The sequence below is a fragment of the Glycine soja genome, chromosome 11, assembly GCF_004193775.1.
Source record: "Glycine soja cultivar W05 chromosome 11, ASM419377v2, whole genome shotgun sequence".
NCBI classification, from domain to species: domain Eukaryota; kingdom Viridiplantae; phylum Streptophyta; class Magnoliopsida; order Fabales; family Fabaceae; genus Glycine; species Glycine soja.
In genome coordinates, this window is record NC_041012.1 from 12,501 (window position 1) to 35,699 (window position 23,199).

The 23,199-nt window shown below is 32.5% G+C and overlaps 3 protein-coding genes and 1 pseudogene across 8 annotated transcripts in view; 1 reads left to right on the top strand and 3 right to left on the bottom strand.

Moving 5' to 3' along the window:
- The window catches only part of LOC114375378, a 3,704-nt pseudogene extending 2,420 nt beyond the window's left edge, over positions 1 to 1,284 (bottom strand).
- LOC114376326 overlaps positions 1 to 2,258 on the bottom strand; it is a 2,562-nt gene extending 304 nt beyond the window's left edge. Inside the window, exons 1-6 of the mRNA XM_028334406.1 lie at positions 2,218 to 2,258; positions 2,061 to 2,131; positions 933 to 1,051; positions 745 to 848; positions 565 to 652; positions 1 to 266 (exon numbers count right to left, since the gene is read on the bottom strand). The exon at positions 1 to 266 is cut by the window's left edge and continues 304 nt beyond it. Coding sequence (XP_028190207.1) covers positions 1 to 266; positions 565 to 652; positions 745 to 848; positions 933 to 1,051; positions 2,061 to 2,131; positions 2,218 to 2,258 — 689 coding nt within the window. The remainder of the gene's footprint in view (positions 267 to 564; positions 653 to 744; positions 849 to 932; positions 1,052 to 2,060; positions 2,132 to 2,217) is intronic.
- Positions 2,259 to 4,530: 2,272 nt separating this feature from the next.
- Positions 4,531 to 8,238, top strand: LOC114377017 (UDP-rhamnose/UDP-galactose transporter 2-like). The gene is made up of 5 exons (XM_028335381.1): positions 4,531 to 5,012; positions 5,289 to 5,464; positions 6,741 to 6,941; positions 7,274 to 7,435; positions 7,551 to 8,238. The coding sequence occupies exons 1-5, from the start codon at positions 4,883 to 4,885 to the stop codon at positions 7,908 to 7,910; spliced, it is 1,029 nt and encodes a 342-aa protein (XP_028191182.1). The 5' UTR covers positions 4,531 to 4,882; the 3' UTR covers positions 7,911 to 8,238.
- A 4,001-nt stretch (positions 8,239 to 12,239) lies between these two features.
- LOC114374497 (histone deacetylase 19-like) lies at positions 12,240 to 20,983 on the bottom strand. Of its 6 annotated transcripts, none has more exons than XM_028332150.1 (9): positions 20,835 to 20,983; positions 19,539 to 20,074; positions 15,319 to 15,759; positions 14,576 to 14,806; positions 13,857 to 13,927; positions 13,728 to 13,785; positions 13,138 to 13,209; positions 12,923 to 13,057; positions 12,240 to 12,724 (listed from the first exon to the last, which is right to left on the bottom strand). In XM_028332150.1, the coding sequence occupies exons 2-8, from the start codon at positions 20,064 to 20,066 to the stop codon at positions 12,965 to 12,967; spliced, it is 1,494 nt and encodes a 497-aa protein (XP_028187951.1). In that variant the 5' UTR covers positions 20,067 to 20,074; positions 20,835 to 20,983; the 3' UTR covers positions 12,240 to 12,724; positions 12,923 to 12,964. The 6 variants fall into 6 exon arrangements, 4 of the variants coding, with proteins under 4 accessions (XP_028187951.1, XP_028187950.1, XP_028187952.1 ...); XM_028332149.1 differs by having other exon boundaries at positions 12,240 to 12,828; XM_028332151.1 differs by lacking the exon at positions 13,138 to 13,209 and having other exon boundaries at positions 12,240 to 12,828.
- Positions 20,984 to 23,199: the final 2,216 nt, after the last annotated feature.

Consider the following 23,199-nt stretch of genomic DNA (forward strand, 5'->3'; position numbering starts at 1 on the left):
ACTCTCAACAACTCTGCCTCTTCTTCTAGATCACCTTTTCTTTGTATATGATCAGAAATAGAATGAGAAGAATAATCAAACGACCTGGCTTTTAAAAGACTGGGAGAAGGAACTCCAAGAGTAGCAGTTGTTGCAGCCACAAAATCAACACAATCTTCCGGATTATTTTCATGATGGACATTCATGTTTAGTGTTTCAAGAGAGACAAGCTCTCCCATAAGGGCATTATAGGACTTTGATCCAATTGCATTCGCAGTGTCATAATCCTGGCTCAAAAGAACATGAAAATTTGAATATCAAATAAACACATCATAAAATAAGAAATAAAGCCCACATTGTTTAAGAAAAACATAAAGATAACATTTTGATAAGTATTTTGATATTTATTTAAGAAAGATCACTTGACCATTTAAAATTTACAGTAAGCAATGAACCACACAATTTTCATCATAATCCAAGGAAGGATCAATTTTAAGATGTGGCACAAGGAGGCAACTGACACAGTAGATTGAGGTCGAATGACAAGATAGAACTAATTAATTTGGAATGAGGGTGAAAAAATACCTGAGGATCAACCATCCAGCCATGATACAAAGGAATGTCCAGCAGATCAAATATGGCACACTCTCGAGTGAATTCAAAATCAGCTATTCTGTAATTCAAGAAATTTTTATCAGAAGTTCAAAATTGTTGATGGATGATGCACATGACTGCCAAAGAAATGAGAAGAACTGTATAACTGACCTCCTAAATTTTATATTTACATCAATTCCAGTAGCAATCCTAAATTTTATATTTACATCAGCAATGTTCTGTTGTTGATTTTCAACATAGCCTGCATCTTTGCCCTAGAAGACAATAAGAAAAATTGCCAAATCAACTTGTATCATAAAAGATTTAATGTCACCAGTGATAACAAATGCAACTCTTACATTCACACTACTATTTGAATCAATTAATCTTTCAGCAACCAATGAAAGCAATTTCTCCTGTGAGACTTCAGCAATATCTGGACTCAAATTTAAGTTGTTTCTCAACAGCAGAACGTTACCTGCAATAATGCCATATATAAACAATAAACCATTAGTAAACAAATGTTGCAAGTAACCCTTCTAGAGTGCAAAAATTAAGCATGACATACAAGGAAACAAATGGTTAAATTAAAGGTAGTTAGTCTAAGAATTATGTAAGAAATTATAATACTTGTCCCGTCCAAATGGCATGTGCGACATGCTCCGCAAATGAAGTTAGAACTGATGGGTCACGGGGTTCACTCATATGAGCATCTTCACTCATTTGAGTTTTTTCAATTTCAATACATGTAAGTGAGAACTTATAGGAATTATAAAAAAAAATTAAAATCTTAAAAGAAATAAAATTAAAAAATATAAACTTCCAAAGACTAAAATAAAACTTATAAAATCCAAAATTAAAAAACATTATCTTACAAGAGACCAAAATTAGAAAAATAAATTTACAAGCACCAAAAATGGAAAAACAAAAACTTACAAAGACTAAAAATATATTTAAATTTTTTATAACTGAGCTAAATGTTACTTTTCGTCTATTAAATTTTATTATTTTTTCATTTTGATATTTAAATTTTAAAATAATAACAACTAAAAGTTATGATTATCTTTATTTTATTTTAAAAATTATATAAACCACTAAAACATGCCTTCACCATTCCTTATGAATCCAATCAGCAGAGGAATTTGAAACCCTTCATTATTCCATAATCTGGTAGCTTTTGGTCATAGGAAAGATAAATAAAAACATAATAACATTAAACTTCAACCTCGCTCCAAGGCTCCTTTAGAACCCGGCTACACTACGCAAGAATCAACAACATAGATAAAGAAATAATACGCAAGAATCAACAACATAGATAAAGAAATAACAAGATAGAAGAACCACTGAAAGAACCCGACCCCACCAAAAAGAAACCTCGATCAGACATCACATATTTTACTTTTTAATGTTTCCTTCTTTTTTTTCATCACCTCCGATTTGTGGCCGTGGTCGCCACACCCAACAGATATGCGGCCAAGCCCACCAACACATTGCAACCACATCACCATCGCCTCCAAAATACCGTCTTGCAGTGGCGCGTCGGAGAAATGCCTCAAATCTGGAATATGGCAGACAACGGTGGTCAAAGAGGGTTGGATCTAGAAAGAGTTTGAGAGATTTTAGATATTAGGTCTCATTATTCACTTCTTTGATTTGGAAACGGATTCAAAATCCTTAAATCCCATTTCGCACTTCTTAGAGATCAGAGCGGTGCGAGAAACTGGGCTAGAGCAAAAGGTTGAGGGGGAACAATGGTGGTGTTGGTTGTAGGAAAGGCTTTGAGGTGGGGTGGGAGTTTTCATGCTATTTGGGGGAGTTTTCACGCTAATACGCCAAAGTGTTTTTGTTTACGGTAGTTTATAATTTTTGAAATAAAATTTAGTTATTACTGTTTTAAATTATTTATTTTAAAATTATTATGAATAATTTAATTATGATGTCAATATCCTTTATCATATATGTAATTATCATTTATGATATTTTTTATTTATGTTTTTTTTTTAAATTCCAATTACTTGTTTGTATATATAAACAATTTGCTCCTCCAAGAAATAATACACACCATTATCATTTTCTTTAACTTTTTTCCTTCTCTTCATTATTCTTCTTTGAGTTATATTATATGTAATACATTATCATTATCAGTATGATTATTTTTCTATCAAAAGTCATGCAGAAAGTTGTTTTATTATATTTATATTTTAAGGTTAGATATTTCATTTCTCTAATATCATTATCCATATTATATGTTTGATAGAATATAAGTGTTCTATTTACATAATTCTGAAATGATTCATTTAAGTCTTAAATAATCTATCATGGAAGAAAATTTTTAGAATATTTTCCTCTCACTAAAAGTGGAAAAATAATGCAAAAGTATAAACAAAAGAATATTTTTTCTCACCAAATGTGAGAAAATAATGTTGTAATAGTCCAAACCGGTGAATTTTATTATAATTCGATTATACCAAGATAAATTCATATTCTTTTGAGTTCATATTTCAAGCTAAAGATTCTTTCTACCTAATTATATTATTCATAACTATGATGTTTATAGTTATATTATTAACGTAAATATGATATTCATTTGGATATGTTGTGTCCTGAAGATACTATCAAATAAAGAAATTAAAAAAAAAACTTTTGTGAAAGGTCATGAAGACCCTGTTAAATAAAGAAATTTTAAGAATAAATTTAAAGAAAGACTATACGAAGAATAAAGAAAAAATTTCTTGTTGAATTTTCTAATTATTTGTCTTTCAACATTATATCTATTGAAGTTTAAGTGTATTGTTTAACATTTGGTAAGATACTTTGACAGATAATTATCTATTATTATTGATGTAGTATCTCATTGAGATTTCATAAACATATATACAATGTGTTTTTTAGTACACAATGGATTTAAAAAGTGACTTATTCTCACATCCAAAAGGTGAAAAAAATGTAGTACAAAAATGAAAAATAAAGGAATTTTCATTCTTGAAGAGTGGGGATAGAAAAAGATTGATTATTTCTTATTCGTTGTCTTAAAGATTATTGTATACATGGACGAAAGAAATAAATTTGTTTTACATTCTTTTTTCATTTCTCATTATTTTGTTCCATTGGATTTTTTTGACAAGATTTTTAATGATACAAGTGATAACATAATAAAAGATGAGATGATCCACTTTTTTTTTTCTTCATCAGGTTTTTATCCCACATAATTTTTCCTATTAATGTTTTAATGAAATAAATTCTTAAATAATGGATATAATGAGTGTTATGAATAATCTAATTGTGATTATCCATATCATTTATTATATATGTTATTATCATTTATAATCTTTCCTTATTTATGTTTATCCTTTGTAATTTTCCTATTATTTTTTATATATGTAAATAGTCTATTCCTATTTGAAATAATACACATAACTATTATTCTTTTTAAACTTTCTTTCTCTCTATTGTTCTCTTTCAAATTATAATATATTTTAAAAAATTAAACATTGATAAAGGACTAATGTTTTTATTAAAAAAATTAAAGAAAAACTAAATAAAACTTTTTAAAATATAAAATATCAAAATAATTTTTTAAAACATAATATATCAAAATAAAAATTTCAAAATATAGTAGACTAAATATCACATTTAACCTTATAACCAACTTTGCCATCTTTATTTTCTTTCGATCAAAGTTATAGTTACCACCAAACAATTCATTCAAGAAAGTAATTAATGTTTTTCTGTAGTTTGGACTTTAAAGTTGAAAATTAAAAGATCACCAAAAATTAAAACTAGAACCAGGTATTAATTTTAAAATTTTAAATTGATACCTTTGACATAAAATAATTATTTAAATATTTTAAAAAATGAAAATAACTTTTCTGAGAGTGATTCCCTTGCATGTGCTTACATGTTAGTACATGTTTAAAAAAAATGAAAATTGGAGTTTAAAAAGGAAAATATTTACTTAATTTTCAAATTTAGTTAGGACGTATTAGGAGACAATCATGTGAAGGACGAGGCAAGAAGGAAGTGTTGTGGGAGGAAAGAGGCAGAGCTGCAATCACCAGAGTGGAAGCGCGAAACGGTCCTCCCCGGCTTTCCATTTTTTCTCTTCTGATGAAATTTTAGTTCATCCCAGTTGCTGATTGAGATTGAATTTAAATTCGAAAAAGCGTACTTGTGCCACTGTACTTTTACAGATCTGCGGCTACGGGCTAGCCTATCGTATTTTTGCGTAGATCTAGTGTCCGTGAAGCGGTTACCATTTCACCACTCACCACTATTCATCTCTTTCTTCTATATTGATCTGAAATTGAAGATGGAAAGCGAAAAGAAATCGTCAGCAATATCTGATGTGGGAGCATGGGCCATGAACGTTGTCAGCTCCGTCGGAATTATTATGGCCAACAAACAGCTTATGTCTAACAATGGCTATGCTTTCAGCTTTGGTCAGTCTCTCTCTTCTCAACTATTATTTCTCTATGTTATGTTTGGATCTGAGACTGGGAGTAATAGATCTCTAATTTCTTCGACATTCTCTTGCATACTTTACTAAGATGCGGTATGTCGGTCACGATCCAACTATCCATAATATTGATACTGACCGTTGTTTATTTATTAATAAGGAGAAAGATTTGTGTCTCTGACATGACAATTTATGTGCAAACTTTTAATATTATCCTGCCCTCTCTCATCTTTTCTTTTCTTTTCTTAATTTTTTCCAGCCAGTTCGTTAACTGGGTTCCACTTTGCCGTAACTGCTCTCGTTGGTCTGGTGTCAAATGCTACCGGTTACTCACATGTTCCTATGTGGGAGCTTATTTGGTTCTCACTGGTTGCCAATATGTCTATCACGGGGATGAACTTTAGCCTCATGCTCAACTCCGTTGGATTCTACCAAGTATGGTTTTATATCATGTTCATCGCTTGGACGGTTAAACTTTAATTTTCTTTCTTATTAAGAATTTCATCCAATAATCTTTTTAAAATCCCCTTGCTTCCTTGTTAAATATAACTCATACCACCATCCATCATAGTCATACCTTTTAGCCATGCACGCACCAGGGCAATTATTTGGACCATTTCACTCTACAAGTTGTACTAATCTACGGTTCGTTCAGATGCCCATAATGCTGAATTAGTATATGTATAATTTATAAGTTATTGTATTGTGAAATTAAGGAGCTTTAGATAAGAACAATGGAACACTAAATACAACTAGAAACTTTGGATTAATTGAAAAGGTATAATGAGGAATTTCACCTTTAGTTTACCTGATGCTCGTTGGTTTTCCATTTAACTAACTGCAGCTGTGAGTGGTAATGTCAACCCTAGAGATACTAGAACTTTTTGTTATGTGTCAGGAACAATAATGCAAGTTCTGTAAGACAAAAATTATGGTAGATTAAAAATAAAATCCAAGTCTTCAAGTGCTCGTTTAGATGTTGACCTGTGTGTTTAGGTATTCTTGGCATCTGCTAGGAAGAGATGGACAATTAACTCTCAGGTCCCACTCAAATGCCTAAGTTAACATCAAGAATAAAGATAACGCTCAAAACGAGGCTTTCTCCCTAAGGACCTTCATAGGCATGTAATACACAACCTATGATATAAAGCTGTTGTCTACGGCATCTGATACGTATGGTGTCAGGTTGCTTAATTAGATGGGTTTTTGGAAGGATTACAATCCTTGTGATTGGTTTCTTTGACCCGCATCCATTAGGTTAGGATGAGAGGGAAAGGGAGGCTAAGGTGTGCAACTCATTTTTGTAAACTATTTCAGTTAGCTTTTTTTGAAAATCTACTTCCCCCCTGTTCTTTTATAAAAATAAAAATAAAAAAGCTCCTCAATTTTTTAAGAGCTTTTCTCTAAATGTCCAACTTCTCTTTTTAAGAAGAAAAACTAGAATATAAGTTGGGCCAAAAATTACCTTAGATTGTGCTCAACTTTCCATTTTAGAGAAGCTAGCGGGAGTTACTATAATTATATCTCAATTCTTGTATATTAGGAGGTGCTGCCTGTGTCACATTATTGTCAGACTCGTCTGTCCATATTCCCATGACTTGCTTTTAATGTATCATAAATGATAGCCACGTTCTCATTCTCATATCTTCACTTTGAATTTTCACTGCTTCTGCTTTTTAGTTGTTAATTTTCTCGTTATTTATGGTCCCAGATATCAAAACTGAGCATGATTCCTGTGGTTTGTGTGATGGAATGGATACTTCACAACAAACACTACTCAAGGGAAGTGAAAATGTCAGTGGTGGTTGTGGTTATTGGTGTCGGTGTTTGCACTGTAACTGATGTAAAAGTTAACCTCAAAGGTTTCATGTGTGCCTGTATAGCAGTTTTGTCAACATCTTTACAGCAAATTGTAAGTATTATTTAATGTTTCTTCTCCAATATGCTGGTGATATAAAATTGATTGCTATTTCTGTTGTGGTTTCCTTTACACCTGTCATTTTATAGATATTATGAATTGGTGTAATTTTAGGTGAGTTCTAGACAGAACTTCATTAGATTTGACTAAGCATCATTTTTCCCTTCTAAGGTCAAGTATTATACCAGATTGGTTTTATAGTTAAATGATGAGTAGGAGATGACGTACTTACTACTACTAAAGTCAATTGTGGTATATGCTATTATTTTGTGATGTTTGGGGGATTTCTTCTTTTTTATAACTGTTTTTTTTTCAACTTGTAACAGTCAATAGGTTCTCTTCAAAAGAAATATTCAATTGGATCTTTTGAATTGCTGAGTAAAACTGCTCCCATCCAAGCGCTTTTTCTTCTTATTCTTGGTCCATTTGTTGATTACTACCTCAGTGGCAAATTGATAACCAACTATAAGATGTCTTCTGGTGCCATTGTAAGTTCCTTTTCCCCCTATTGACAGTAGTCTTTTATATCCTGTGTGTATTTATCTTTAATTATACAAATACTGTTGGATTAATTCTTTTAAATTTTTTCTTTAATATCTGCAGTTATTCATTCTTCTTTCATGCTCGCTAGCTGTATTTTGCAATGTGAGCCAATACCTTTGCATTGGGCGCTTTTCAGCTGTTTCCTTCCAGGTTTTAGGCCACATGAAAACAGTATGTGTTCTGACTCTGGGATGGCTGCTATTTGATTCGGAGCTAACTTTCAAAAATATCATGGGAATGGTCATCGCAGTTGTTGGCATGGTAATTTACAGTTGGGCTGTAGAGCTTGAAAAGCAGTCAAATGCAAAGACCTTACCTCACGCGAAAAACAGCATGACGGAAGAAGAAATTAGATTATTGAGGGATGGAGTAGAAAAGAGTCCCCTGAAGGATGTTGAACTTGGTGAGGCCCAAGGATAGATTGACTCAGATTTGGTGGTGAAATTGATGAGAAATGATGCAGGCAATTATATTGTGTATTGCTTTATAATTTGGTTTGTTCTTTTGTCTAGTTTACCTAGTAGTAAAACTTGGTTTCTATTTGCTCACACTGGCACGGATCCAGTTTTAGAAATTGTGTTCCCGTTCATCAGCAATGTTTCTTTGTTAGTTTTATTTCTTTTGTTGTTATGTTGAGGTTATTTATTTGGCCTGCCAGGAAATTGCTAGATGAACAATATGATGGCGCCATTAAGATGTATAATGTGCACGCTAATGATACGCGATATCAATTCCCTCTTCAAACTTCTTTTCGTGTCTTCTTCTTTTAATGTGAAAAAATATTTTATTGTGCTCTTCTTATGATATACATTTATCATTATTTAACACTTGTTTTATGTCTTTTTCCCCCTTCAAATTATCACTTTATTATTTATAAAATTTAAGAAAAGTTATTGATTTTGAGAAAATATTTTTATTTTCATTTATTTTACTTTTAATTACAAAATTACTACTTTATTTTTAATTTATTTCTTGCTTTCAAAGATTTATACAAGAAACAATGAAAATAGCTATTTTATTTTCTTTATTTTTTGTACAAATATTTGAATTCATAAGTAAGTATTTATACTCTCAATTTTAAATTTTTAATTTAAAATATTTATATTATTTGTTTAAATTAATTAATTATTTTTTCTTATATTTTAAAATAGTTTTCTTTTAATCTATAAATTTGTAGGTTTAACTATTCATTTCATTTCTATGTTGACACAATTTAAAATTTTAGTTTAGGGGATGTTATTGGTTTGACAACTCTTTATCCTAATACAGTCAAAAATTTGAGGACCAAGCTACATAGGATCGTGTCTTCTGGAAGATGCTCAGTAGTGGAGAATAAAAGAATATCTTGGTGTTATGATATTCCTTAATTTTGTTCATATTTCAGTTAGTGCTTGTTGGGCTTTCCTTCGTAGCTAATATATATATCTGTTGTAATGGCGCTTCCAGAGAATATGAGAAATTGCAGAATTCTCTTTCCTTTTTCTCTTAGTTCTTGGAGGCAGCTTGGTCCTCAAATTCCAAGTGTTCTTTTCTTCCTCTTTGTTTTGGAGGCATTGGTAACCTCGAAACCAGCTCTTTAATTTCCTGCACGTAACAATTTGGTGCTTTCATTGAGATTCATGACAGTCTTTCATGGCTGCCATACCAACCTCTACTACCACAACCCACACCACTCGTCATACGGAGCCTCCCCGATTGTCTTCCATGGCTGCCAAACCACCTCCCACTACCACCACCCACACTACTCGCCAAACGAAGCTTCCATGACTGCCAGACCACCTCCCACTACCACCACCCACAACACCCGCCAAACCACCTTGAATTTTCTCCCGCTATCGATACTTTTTACTCATCACGCATCTCTACATTTTAACGATTAGTGAGTATGTGATTTGTTCAATTTTCCTTCTCTTTTTTTCACTTTTCCAATTTTTTAGGGGGTTGGATCGATATTGAGTATGAGATTTGTTTGTTTTTTTCCTTCTTTTTTTCAATTCTTAGAGATTCCACCAGAACCCCACCAAAAATATAATGGAAAACAAAAAGTGTTATAAACAACTAATCAACTATCCTTAAGAGGATATTGATTTACTGTGAGGATTGTATTTTTTTCAACCATAAACCTATTCTACAATAGTTATTCTCGAATACGAAAAAGAATAACTAGGGGGTGCTTGGTTCAACATCTTCAAACCTCAATATTAGATATTGTGTGAGATTTCAAATGTGGCTTGATCATGAGCGCTCTTGAAGGGGTATTTGTTCCCATCCTTGTTGGCCCACAGTCATTGCGAGTTGTCTAGCAATGATGATGACTTTTCTCCATGTGTAACCACTTTGGATTTGAGGAGTGTGGTAAAATGCACAGTGAGGTAATGACGATGGAGGGGGAGTGACGAGTGTGTGCAATGAAGTCGTAGGTGGGTCGTGCCGCATGAGATATTGGTGGCATTTGTGGTGTCGGTGGCGACCCAGAGGGTGGATCAGAGTAGTTACACCTTCTTGATCTATTGGGGGTTGTGGTGAGAATAGAGGGAGGGAGTTACGAGTGAATGACAAAAGCAAGGAGGGTATTTTGATCTATTTGAGTTTTTATGAGGTGCATGAAGCAAAAAGGGTGCAAGAAGTAAAAGCCATGTATGGTATCAAGTCCTGCTAAATCATCTAAATGAATTACTTTTTGTACCACCATTTTCTAGTCACACCCCTTCTAATTTTTGTCAAATTTTATTCCAACAATATTCTTGTACAAGTGGTCGATTTCATTATTATAGAAATTAGATTATGTAAGTTTGCAAGAGTTTCATACTTCTAAAATCTAAAAAAATTATAATTCTAAAATGAATGTTTTTGGTCTTTGAAAATTTTCAAAATTTGTTTTTAGTTCCTAATTTTTTTTTTCAACTTTTGGTCCTTGAAAAATAAAAATATTTCATCTTTGCCATTATGTTGACTCTGTTAAGCGATCCTTAAAATATGTTTGAATTTTTCTTTTAGTCCCTAAATATAATAGCATGGATATTTCAAGTTAATAGGGTCAATATAATAGCATGGACAAAATGCCAAAAATATCAAGAACCAAAAGTAAAAAAAAATTGTATTACAAACCATATGCAAAATTAAAAAAAAAATCAAAAATAAAAAAATACATTTAAGCCTTCTAAAATCTAACATTTGGGAGTTGTTTTCCCAAACATCAAAAGGCATTCCTCGAAAGACTCACCTCTTTCATGTATCCAAAAATTGCATTTTTCATGGTCTTTGTACACGTGCCCTTATTTTTTTGGGTTAACTATGTTTTTAATTCTTAAACTTTTTTGGATTTTCACTTTTAGTTCAACAATTTTTTTTATTAGTTCTAGTCCTTAAACTTTTACTCCATTAATACTTTTAATCCTTACCATCAAAAGACTCGATTAAATGATGAAGTGATATTATGTTTAGTGGCGGTTAATTTTTGGGTGGACTAAAACCGCCATAAATTGCTTAGCTAGAATGAACTAAACAATTTCTTGTGCTAAAAATCCTCAAAAATTACTTTTGCCATGTATGATTTTTCTCCCTTTTCCTCCCTTACTCAATGCAAAGTCAGTTCAAAATCAAATCCAACGCAGATCCAAAATCAAAATCAGAATAAGCACATACACAAATTCATGTCAAAATCAAACACACCCAACAAGATGATAAAAAATCTAAAAAAATCCTTTCTTTTGCATGCTACAACGTGCTTGAGAAACCTTAAAACATTCAAAGTTTCAAACTATCTTAGATAACCTAGCAGTAGCACAATAAAACAACATCACACAAACGAAACTTTTAGAGATAGAGAAAAGAGGTAAAGGGGTATTAGACCCCTCAACCAAATTTGGGGTTGTTTTTTGTGAACGAAAATAACAACCCATTATAGTAAAAGAGGATTTCTTGGTCTAGATTTGTTTGAGTATTCTCAAAATTACATAATCAATCTTGAGCGAGGACGAGTAGTTCACGGAGCAAGATCTCAACAATGATGGTGTGTTGTCGAGGTTGGAGCTCCAAACGACATTCGAGTCAATGCAGATCATCAAGATGCACTTCTGATCGACATGGCGATCAATAGTCTGAACTTCAAAGATGGAATTGTAGAGCTTGGCAAGGTGCTATGATGGTGTGGCTACATTGTTGGCTTCTGCAACCCAAAATACCAATAGTCTTCTTCAAAAAGCTGCAGATCTTGAACCTTCCAAGAACTCAGAGCTTTCATGCGTTTGTGTTCACTTTGTTTTGTTTTTCTTGATAATGAATTTGTGTAGAAAGCGTTAGTGAATCAATGTTTCGAAACTTACATTGTGTTAACATTGTAAGTGATAGACACTCTTGATGATAGGCTATGTAATTTTGAGAATGAAGAATCAAACCGATTGCTGGAAAAGAAAGTTTTTTACATTTTTTAAATTGTTTTGTTGGTTGTGTATTTGATCTTGGTATGAATTTGTACTCGTTCTTATTCTGGTTTTGATTTTGAATCTAGGTTAGATTTAAACTTGGGCTTCCCCTGATTAAACTAGAAAAGACAAAAATAATTTATTTGAAAGTTTTTAGCCGCTGTTTTTTTTTAAAAATCATTTTAACAAAATAATTCATGACAATTTTAAACTGTCAGAAAATTAACTGTCACTAAACATAATAAAATTAAAGTCATCATTTAACGGTGTTTTTTTTACAATAGGGACAAAAAGTATTAACAAAATAAAAGTTCAAGGACCAAAATTAGTAAAAAAATTATTGAAGACTAAAAGTGAAAATTCCAAAAAATTAAGGGACTGTACCTCACTGAAAGCAAGAGGCTGTCATGCACAAGTGAGGAGAATGAAGGGTCGAGGGGTTTTTTGTTCTTTGATGTTGATACTTGATACAATATTAAAATTCCCAAAATGGCCCCACTACCACCACTCAGTAAGGTTATTTTTGGGATTTTGAAACAACTTCAGACAGATCTTCTAGAAGATTTTGAAACAATCTGACGTTCCACCACTCTGGGATACAGCCGCAATGGCCGCACGCACCACTGAACTGAGATGCAACGGTCTCCTTGTAGTGGCCCAATGCCACTAAGCACCGCTATCGATAAATGACAAACTAGATTTATGGTGAAAGCATGTGTTTGTTTAATCATTTTTCCAAGAAACACAAGATGAATGTTATTACTTCATCTCAACGGATCCAACAATGAGCTGCTCCCTTGACAAAGGCTCCTACCATAGTGTAACATACAGAAAAAATAACTACTACATTCATCTTGCAGTAATATTAAACATCAAAAGCCAAGGCAAGCTTGCACCATATATGTCTTCAGTTTCTAGATCAAGCAAAAAATTTGAAACACAACAGATGTCAGATGAATGAATGCCAGACAGCTTTGGGAGGAAACTATAATTTACAGGTCGACATACACTAGTCAAGGAGAAGGTTGATCAATAATGCTTATTATTGCTTCATCGTGACCTGTGATCAGAAAGCTCTTTTAAATTATCCTGCTCCTCTTTGATGCATGGTTCATCCACTGCCATTGAGTCCACCCCCAACACCTGAAAACATGCAATTATAACACCACCAGAGTGATCTTATAAACGAGAAATTTAAGTTTATGCAGCCCAAAACATTCAACCTTGGAGCATGAAATCTCCTTGAAAGGCATGAGAAAATCTCTTCCACAATCTAGATGTTTATCATAACTTTCCTGAAATTTAAAATATTTTCTTAATTTGTCAACCTAAAAGGAATTAGTTCATCTTAAAATTGTGAAACTAGACAAAAAAATCACTGTACAAACACATCATTTAGCAATTCAAAGAAGACAAGACAAGTAACATAACCTGAGCCCAATCACTAGGAAAATAAATAAATAAACAAACAAAAGGATACACCTCATTTTGAAAACATCGAGGATTTTGTTTTATAAAATATATCTTTTGATTTGTTAGAAATGACATGTGTCACAAAAATAATAAAGCTATACTTATAGAAACTTGCATCTTTATTAAGAATCCAAGATGTTGGACAAATCCTTTTCGTGGCTGTAAATTCTAAACTTCAGTGACAAATCATCCAGCAAAAAATAGAAATGAAATATAATTCTAATTAAATTCACTATATTTTACTCATTACTTGTACTGATGCTTTAGTCCATTTCATTTTAGATTATTATTGGAAACATTTTCTACTGTTACAAGGGCAAAGAAAACAGGTCGGACATACTGCATCTTTATCCTCAGCTTCAACACATTCACTTTTCACCCTTCTGCGAACAGGATTGCTGTAAAAACAGATCTGTTAAGAGCCTCAAAAGACAATGTCATGATGCACTGTAAAATCACAAAAACATACCTGTCATTGTCAGCCTCCCTGTCAGAATCAGGATCCCATCTTTCATCTCTATCATCTTGATCTTCATCTCTCTAATGAAAAGTGGCAAGTAATTCTTAGTTTCACTCAAAAACAGTTCATTCAATGATGGTAAATGAGAAAATCAAATCTAACTATGAAAGTAAAAGTATAACGGATCATTTGAGAATGCTCTCGCATGTTAATGAACACAGGGATTTTTTTTAACTTCAGTTATATAATATAGAATGCTCTAGAAAGATTTCAATGTGAGTGGTGATAATTGAATTTCTAAAACATGTTTATAGGGTGGCCAAGTTTCTAACTGCAGTTTGCCAAGATGGATTTTTGCTGATAAGCTGCCTAACAAAAAAATCAGCAGATTTTTCCATTTCAAATGCAACCTTGAAAGTTTGGATATATTAGACAAAGTTAAATCTAGTAACTCTACTAGGAAGAAATAAATCTAAACAATGGAATGATTTTAAATTTTTCTCCTTCAAGAGCATCACTGAGAGAAATACATCTATTTCCTGAACATGGTAGCAGAGTTACCAAGATATGCTACTCAATCATAGTTTCATGCCATAGGATATTGAAATACTTCTCAACACATCTATGAGGGAAGTTGGCAACTACTTGAATAAATGATTTAGAGACGATATAACAAGAAGAGTTGAAAAAAAAAGTGTACTGTATTGGTCAGCAGATGCAAAACCAACCTCTAGAAGCTCTGCATCAGGTGGCCGTTCCTGGAATGGGACACTTGGTGCATGTTGAAGCCTAGATAAATTATCAAGAAGTTTTGCTCTTATTTCATCCAATAAATGTCGGGAGTTCTTGTTTTCCATGTTACTTGGAGCAACATGAAGAGTATAGTCAGGACCAAAATATTCGTAATACTCATGTTGAGGCATCTTATCATCTAGTTCAATCCCAAGAGCAACGCTAGTCTGATCAACAATCAATAGAAATTTGATAATCAGAGAACACTTTCTGCTTAAAAAATAGAGTATTTTCACTTGGCACAAATATCAGGTATACAGATTAAATCAACACTCACCAGTGAAGATACTGATTCCATATATACATTTTAATAGGACTGCTGAAAGCCAAAAGAAATAGGAAGGCAAGCCTCCATTTTTAATTATTTGCTATGTTAGATGTTTTCAGTAGCTTTTTTTTAATATTGCTATACAACTTCATGTTTGCTTTGAGTTTGCACACCGTAGGGCATTTTTCACACTATTGAAAAAGTGTAAGCGTTGAATTATTGTTATATCTTCATTGATATTTTAGTGGCTTAGTGCCTGTATTTATGTCCATTGCAGAGGAGATCACTCAAATTATTACTGAGCACTTAATTATCAGGCATCAATATTCACCCTTTGAAGGGAGACAAAGACAATAAATGATAAGATAATCCAACTAGGAAAAGTACATGAGTGATCACACCGCACATTACCTCGTAACACCAACAACGTGCCACATTTCTTATTGTATAGCCACCTCCCCCGAGCAATAGAAGGGGAACATTAAAAGATCTCATATGTCTGACACACTCTGCATGACCTTTTATGGAAAGATTGAAACAACCTAATCTGTCCCCAGATAAAGAGTCGGCACCACATTGTAATACAACAGCACCAGGCCTAAAAATCTCCATAACCTTTCCCATTATTGGCTTAAACAAGGACTGATAGCTCTCATCATCAATTCCATCATCCAAGGGAACATTTAGTGAATAATATTTCCCTTTACCATATCCAATATCGCGAATATCACCTGTTCCAGGAAAGTAATCCCCAAACTTATGAAACGAAACAGTCATGACCCTGTCAGTGGTGTAAAAGGCCTCCTCTACACCATCACCATGGTGGATATCAATGTCCACATACAGAACACGCTGCACAATGATAAAGGGAAAGCAGATTACAATGACAGAGCACTTAAGACAAAATATTTAATATAAAACATTTAACGCTAATAGAATTGTAGAAGGCAATGTCTCTCAAAACCCGCATCTTAAAACAAGCTATAATGTGACCAGCCATATTAAGGAAATAATCAATGTCTGCCTCATTAAAGTAAAAGAAATATGCACATTAAATCCCCTTCAAAAATAGAAGGGAAGCTCGGTCAAGCATCACCCTCAAAGACAGGAAAAAAAAAAAGATTCACATCAAATGTGGACAAAGAAGTAGGATAAGTTCTCTGAACTCAGATCTTGTTAAAAAAAAATAGTAAAATACTAACCAGATTGTTGAAATAAGCAATATGGAAAGAAAACATCCTAAACAATTGCCTAGTTAGTTTGAAATCATCTCTAGTTTCTGAGAACACCACAGCACAAGCCTGCAACACACTCTACTTTAAGAGTTGAAAATAGCTAGCAATTACAATTCATGAAAAGAAAAGGAGCTACTAGTTTATACATCAATTTCAACAACATTAGTTTTTTGGTCCATCTCTCTCCATCATTATTACATGTAATAAATGTTGTTGAGGAGAGAAATAGACACAAAAAATGTTGTACCAATAACATTTCTAAAAAATGAATTATTAATTAACGATAACCAAAAAGCATACTACATGGAACAAGTATTAATTACATGAATGCTGATAGGTCCCCAAAGATTTAAAGTAAATATTAAGAGATAAAGGATAAAGAAAGAGAAAGAAATCAAAGAAATAACCAATGGTATTTCTCTGCCAAGGGAAGAGTTTATTACAGTTTATTACAAAATATCTATTTATGAGAGTAACATTATTTATATGTTTCCCTTGCTAACTACCACTATCTACTAGCTATTATAATCCATCTCGCATAACCATTGTTTTTCTAGCAAGCACTCACTTATTCAGTTATTCCTCTTTCTAATAAAATACAGTTTCAATTCAGGATCGTCCTCAAGGTTGAAGTGAGGAAACTGCTCATGGATCACCTGAACATCTTCCCATGTAGCTTCCTCTGAAGGACGGTGCAAGGAATCAGTAAAGAATAATAAAAGGACTACAGAATTTCAGAAAGAAAACTGTTTAAACTTACAGAATTTTGAGGGTCTGCACCTCCCCAATGCCCAAAGGCCCCAATCCTCCTGCAAAATGACAAGATATCCCTCCCTCTCGACACCTATTCTTACTTATAGGCAACATGCCTTAACTAAACCATCTCACATAACTAACTAACTCACTAATATAACTAACAGATAGGTAACTGACAAGCTATTGTAACTACTACTAACGGGGCTACCCAACAATACTCCCCCCTAAACTTTCACCTTGTCTCAAGGTGAACCATTTGTAGTTGCTGAAAAGAAGAGTTCTTGGCACTATCTGCTGCCTTTTTGAACACTGCACTGCTGCCGTGCCAATAGGTTTCCCCACTAATGTAGTGAAGTCATAAAACTCCTACCAGGGTCCCATTGGTTTAAGTATGATGATCAAGCCAAACCAATATGTGTAGTCTCAAAATAGCTTCAATTTCTCATGGGTCAAACACAAATGGACCCATTGCAAGTTGTAGCCATTTATAATTAGCATCATCCTCCACTACCTACAATTGGGTCAAAACCATTCAGAGTTGCAGATCTTGACCTCCCCTTACTTCCGTAGCTAGTCTGATCTTCCTTTGGGCTTGATAGAATCTCGAGAGAGAAAGGAAACTGTATTTCTCATTAATCAGAAAATGAATTTTTCACAAGTATTACAAGAATAGAGCACTCTACATATAGGGAGTCTATAATACACTAACTACAGTGGTTACTAACTAACTAGAGTTAGACAAAGACTAAACATAAAGAAAAGAGCTACAGTCACTTAAGGAGTAACACTACTCTAATAGGGCTATGCCCAATAGTTCTACCTCCTGCCCTGTCCCGATGCTTGTTGTGGTTCTGGAATTGAGGTGAATACCAATCTTCATCCCCATTTCTAATTCCAGCCTAACATCAGCCATTGTCTGAACACCCAGGTCTGGCAGTTCTGACATAGGAAGCTTAGCCAAGATGTTAATCCAGCCCTTGGTAATAACCCATCTGTCTCCATGGCAAAGCCCAAATGCAGTGGCCCTATTAGTGATCATAGTTGTCAATACGAGTGTAGCGGAGCGGCCGACCCCAAAAATGGGATAGCGGGACGACCGCTATTCTAATATTTTTTTATATATGTTAAATAATTAATATATATATATATATATATATATATATAAAAGTTCAAAAACAGATAAATAACTCAAAACATAGTTATTTAAACAAAAGTTACAAGACATAAAGTAGAAAAATTTATTGAAAATGATAAAATACCCTCCAAAACAAATTAAATAATTATGCTTAGAGGAACCGAGTTTGTAGCACTTGCACCAACGGTTACATATAAGTTTTTTCCTGCTAAATAATATATAAGAGAAAATAACGTACTTAAATATAAATTATTTTATTTTATTTTATGTTATTTAAAATATTTTTTATTTATTTTCATTTTTATTTTTAATGATTTTTTATTTATGATATCAAATTTTAATAATTTTTAAAAAAAAATAATTATATTTTTTATTTGAGATTAATAAAATTAAATAACATTAATTAATTTTCTTAATCAATATAAAATTAATTATTTGTAGGAGTAAAGAGAAATTACTAGTATTGCTACTAAAATAGATTAAATGAGAACAAAAAGAGGAGATAAAGGAAAAAGATCAAAAGGAGAAGAGGAGGCGGTGTTTGGAGACAGTGAGGATGACAGCGAAGTGGTCGGAGGGGAGCAATCCGAGCATGGTGGAAATGGTCTGCTTCATGGATTCTCTGGCGGCGGGGGACACACCTTTCGAGATGGCAGAGTTGTCAAGGGGCTAGATGCGGCGGAGGATGGCGGTGATCACGGTGAAGCCACGGTCGAAGTTGCGCGTGGAGACAATGTAATCGGAGAGGCAGGAGGGGATGAAGCCGCCGCGGCAGCGCATGAAGGGGAGGAGGACGGAGGGTGGCGGAGGAGGAGGGAAAGGGGGAGGCTTCGAAGTAGCGGTGCGAAAAACAGCTCCAAAACCTGCGCCGCTCCGCCCTGCGCCGCCGCGATTGCGGCCGCTCCAGCCGCGACATGAAACCGCTCCGCTACAGAGGTGCCCGTCGCGGATAGGGGCCACTCCACTCCGCCGCTATTGACTACATAGTTAGTGATGATGTGTTGTCAAACTCAAGAGTCTACATAGGACTTGTGGAAGCTCCGTAAACTTGACTCATAAACTCGTAAGAGTCTATTTCATATAAATAATAATAAAAAACCTAATAAATAATATAATAATTCAACATTTCAACACCATAATAAAGCAAAATAGTAAACCACAATGCAGTACATCAATCAGTCACAACAAAAACAGCCAAGTGAAGCCAAGAAGCCAAAAACAATCCCTACTCAAGATTGTAACAGTATTTATATTTATATACTTCCCTTACTAATTACCACTAACCACTAGCTATTATAACCCGTCCACATTACCACTGTTCTCTAGCACATACTCACTTATCCCTCTTTCTTCTAAAATACACTTTCAATTTTGGAACCTCACAGTTCCAAACGGATGTTATGGAATTTTGCAGATGTTGGTCATGTAAAGAGTAAATTCAATCTAAATTAAAATGAGAACAGCCATGCATCAATAAGATAGTGTGGGGAATTAATTAGGGAAACCTCATGTATTTTGAGAAGTTCCAAAATAGCCAGCACAATGTCATTAACATAGCAAAACCCAGAAGCCTCACACTTCTTTGCATGATGTAGACCACCAGCCCAATTTATTGCGACATCGCATGCTCCGTGGTTCAATTTTAGAGCACCACCAACAGAACCTCCTGCATATGTCTGGCAGAAGGAGTAAAGACCATCAAATACAGGGCAGTCTTCGCCAACATTAAACCTCTTCAGCTGTCTCAATTGATCTTGCTGCGTTTCAGGGGTGATGCCTCTCAAAAAGGCCACATAATCATCAGCATGGAACTTGCAAAGGTCCCTATCTTTAGCAGCCGTAGGCTTCAGGACCTGCATGTGTTGAAGCAATCCATAGTGGGCTAAAAGAGCATGTGTCATTCGAATCCTATGAGGTTTCATTGGGTGTCCCTGCCCATAATAATAGTTTCCAACCTCTGGATCATAGAAATATGAAACCTTTCTCTTCACACCATCTGACCCTGATGGAAGGGAGTTCCCTCCACTTTCCATTACTCAGTCTATAAATTACCACAAATAATGTTAATCAAGAATAATAATAATAATAACAATAATAATAGTGCAGACAAGCAAAAATTCAGTAATTATCAAGCACAATCATTGAGTATTTAACAATCTAAGATCATAAGGAAATGCAGAGATCATGCACTGATCCATAATAACCAAAGTGGCCAAGAAATTGTTCTCTTGATTGCCGAACACCAGAAGGAATAAATAAAAATTAACTAGCCTTTATAATTACAAATTGAGGCTTCTTCTAGAACCCTCAAACCTAAGTTCAAAACTGGGCAGACATAAAAAAAGCATGTCAGGTTGCCAAAATTGGAGCAATTCCCAAGTATGTACATCATCGTTGTATCTTACAACAAATTGAACTACCACAATATATACTCAACTACAAAATTCCAAAAGGAAGCTTAAGAGATCAGACCCCTCCCTATTGTGAGCAAAACACGGAGAAAATATTTTTTTCAAAAAAAGAGCAGAGAATGAAGTTTTCAGTTTTCAGCCTCCGGATATCTAGGAGGAAGAAAGGAAAGAAGATCTGAAAAGGGCTAAATGACATTCAACCCGAAACTAAACTACAAAATGAAAACAAAGACAGAAGAGAAAACACCGAACGTTTCAAATATAATGACTTGGTAACCAGAGAAAAAGTAATTACTGGTCTCCAAAGTCTCAGAAGAAGAAGAAAAACCAAGAGAAATGTAGATCGGAGAAAAAACCAAGGCGGGGAGTGAGTTGACAGAGAAATCTCACTTTCGTTCTAGCAGCGCTAACGAGTGAGTGGATGAGTTCAGATTCAGATAGTTGAAGACTTGAGTTGAGGCAGCTCCAGCCTCCGCCTCCGCCTCTGAAATCTGATAGTGTCTGTCAGAGTGCAATAGACTATAGACGAGAGGATTTGAAGCAGAATAAATTTAGAGTCTCCTATATTTATTACAGTTTTTTATTTATTTTGTTTTTGGTTTTTAAAATAATAAAATTGTTACTGATAAATTCAAAATTTTGTTTTTATCTCTAAACTATAAAGCGTTATTATCTTTACAACGAAAAAAACTCACTTTATTTAAGGCGTATTTAATTTTATATTTTGTTTTTTATTTATTATTTTTAAAAATTAAAGATTTTATCAAATTACAAATTTTTAAAAATTGAAAGACTAAATGAATTTATTTTAATGAGACCAAAATTAAGGTTTACACAAAATAGGAATATAAAAGTTATATTTTAACCTAAAATATGTTTATCAAGATATTTTAATTAATTTTTAATTTTTTTTATTAGTTAAAAAGTTTATTTGGTTGTATGATAAATAATTTTTTTAAATTTTTTTAATAATTTATAACATTTTTTTGAAACATTACTTGAAATAATATTTTTAAAATATTAATTTTTAATTTTTTATAATTTTTTTACTTTTATATTTGATATATTTTTTTATTTTTCTTATTATCTTTTTAAAATAAAACATAATTTTATTATTTTGTGTCATTTTACTCTTTTTAATTATTTCAACAGTTAATTTTATTAAATATTTTTAATTTAATAAACTAATTTTTCAAGTTTCAACTTTTTGTTTCCAGCTCACTTTTTCACTAATTTTATAATACATAACCTTAATTTTTTAAAAGTTTTTGATCAATTTTGGTCCATCTAATTTTAAAATATCCTTTTTGCTTAACTTTAAAATTGGAATACATCACTTTTATCACTTTTATTCTTTTACATACAAATCAAGAGTGGTTTAGATAGCCTTTGAGATTAAAAATGGACATTACAAAATTAAAAAAGTAAGAAAAGAAATGAAAAAAATAGGAGTTAAATTAAACATTGAAAATTGTAGAGTAATAAAAAATATTTTTTACTCTTTTATTATGTATCTATATTTACACTTATATACAAGCATGCTTTGCACAAGATCGGTGTTTAAAATTTAAGTGTTTGTAGAAAAAGTGTTTTCTTGCAAGTGACTATATTATTTAAAGAATATATTTTCTTATAAATATTGTTGCTACAAAGATTAGGAAGGTCAAAAACTCAAAATGGTCCCGACGATTAGCTTGACAAATGGGTTTAAACATAGATCTTAATAAAGTGGATTTGAATTTTTGTTGGCCCAAAAAAATTGGACTTACTCGTGAGTCATGTTATTATTTTTATGATAAAATATATTTTTGATCATTCAAAATATTGCAAAATTTTATATTTAATTTCTATAAAAATTAATATATTTTTAGTTTCTTTGTTTTTTTTATAAACTTAAAATTATCACTTCAAAGAAAAAATTCCTAAGAATCAAACCTAGGTACTAGTGCTTTATTAATAACTAACGGAAAGAGACATTTTGTGCCTAGATATTTTTTCATGTTTTTTTAAATAATAATAATAATAATAAAAGTTAGTGGGTGATTTATGAAAGTAGTTGTAGAGTTAAAATAGTAACTTATGAATATAGTTATGGGGATAAAATAAGTATAAAAATGTGTACAACAAAAAAACTCAACTTTCTTTAAATAAGTTATAGATAAATTACATAATTGAATTAGATTCTCTTGCTAACCTTTCAAATTATATTTTATCATTATTTTAATTATTTGTTTTTTGTGACCAGTAAAATAATAAATGATCATTTTTTGTTTGGTGAATCACTTACTATGGCACAACTCTTGAAATTTGTTAAATATAAATTTTCATTAAATATTCAAAATTTGTTGAATGATTATAATTATAGTTTATATTATACACAAGTTTAACTTGTATTTTATATGTTATCTTTATGATTAATCGTTCTAATTGATAGATAATAAAATCATCGATATTGAATTTTAAAAGAGTCTATAATGATTAGTCCATATACCATTCTCTTGATAAAGAAGTAAATGAGTCTTTATCTAATAATGCATCTCATGTCTTAGAATTGACTAATATAGAATAACTTAATCATAACTTACAGGCACATTTATAGAATAATCTTTAATAAAAAAAAAATTATCATTGAAAATGTTATAACTTATCTTATTTATTTTAGGCAAGCATGTGACAAGAAAGGGACGTGGCCATATAATAAATGCAAAATTTCAATTTATTAATTATTTTATGACTTTATTTTATATAACTAATA

What these genes read in the sequence shown, in the direction of transcription:
- LOC114374497 (XM_028332150.1), bottom strand. Translation starts at nt 20,066, where the DNA reads ATGGAAAGTGGAGGGAACTCCCTTCCATCAGGGTCAGATGGTGTGAAG. An exon ending in CACGTTGTTGGTGTTACGAG is followed by an intron (nt 14,807 to 15,318) that starts GTAATGTGCGGT and finishes ATTGTTGATCAG; the next exon opens with ACTAGCGTTGCTCTTGGGAT. An exon ending in AAGCTGAGGATAAAGATGCA is followed by an intron (nt 13,210 to 13,727) that starts GTATGTCCGACC and finishes TTTAAATTTCAG; the next exon opens with GAAAGTTATGATAAACATCT.
- LOC114377017 (XM_028335381.1), top strand. Translation starts at nt 4,883, where the DNA reads ATGGAAAGCGAAAAGAAATCGTCAGCAATATCTGATGTGGGAGCATGG. An exon ending in ACTCCGTTGGATTCTACCAA is followed by an intron (nt 5,465 to 6,740) that starts GTATGGTTTTAT and finishes TTATGGTCCCAG; the next exon opens with ATATCAAAACTGAGCATGAT. An exon ending in CAACATCTTTACAGCAAATT is followed by an intron (nt 6,942 to 7,273) that starts GTAAGTATTATT and finishes AACTTGTAACAG; the next exon opens with TCAATAGGTTCTCTTCAAAA.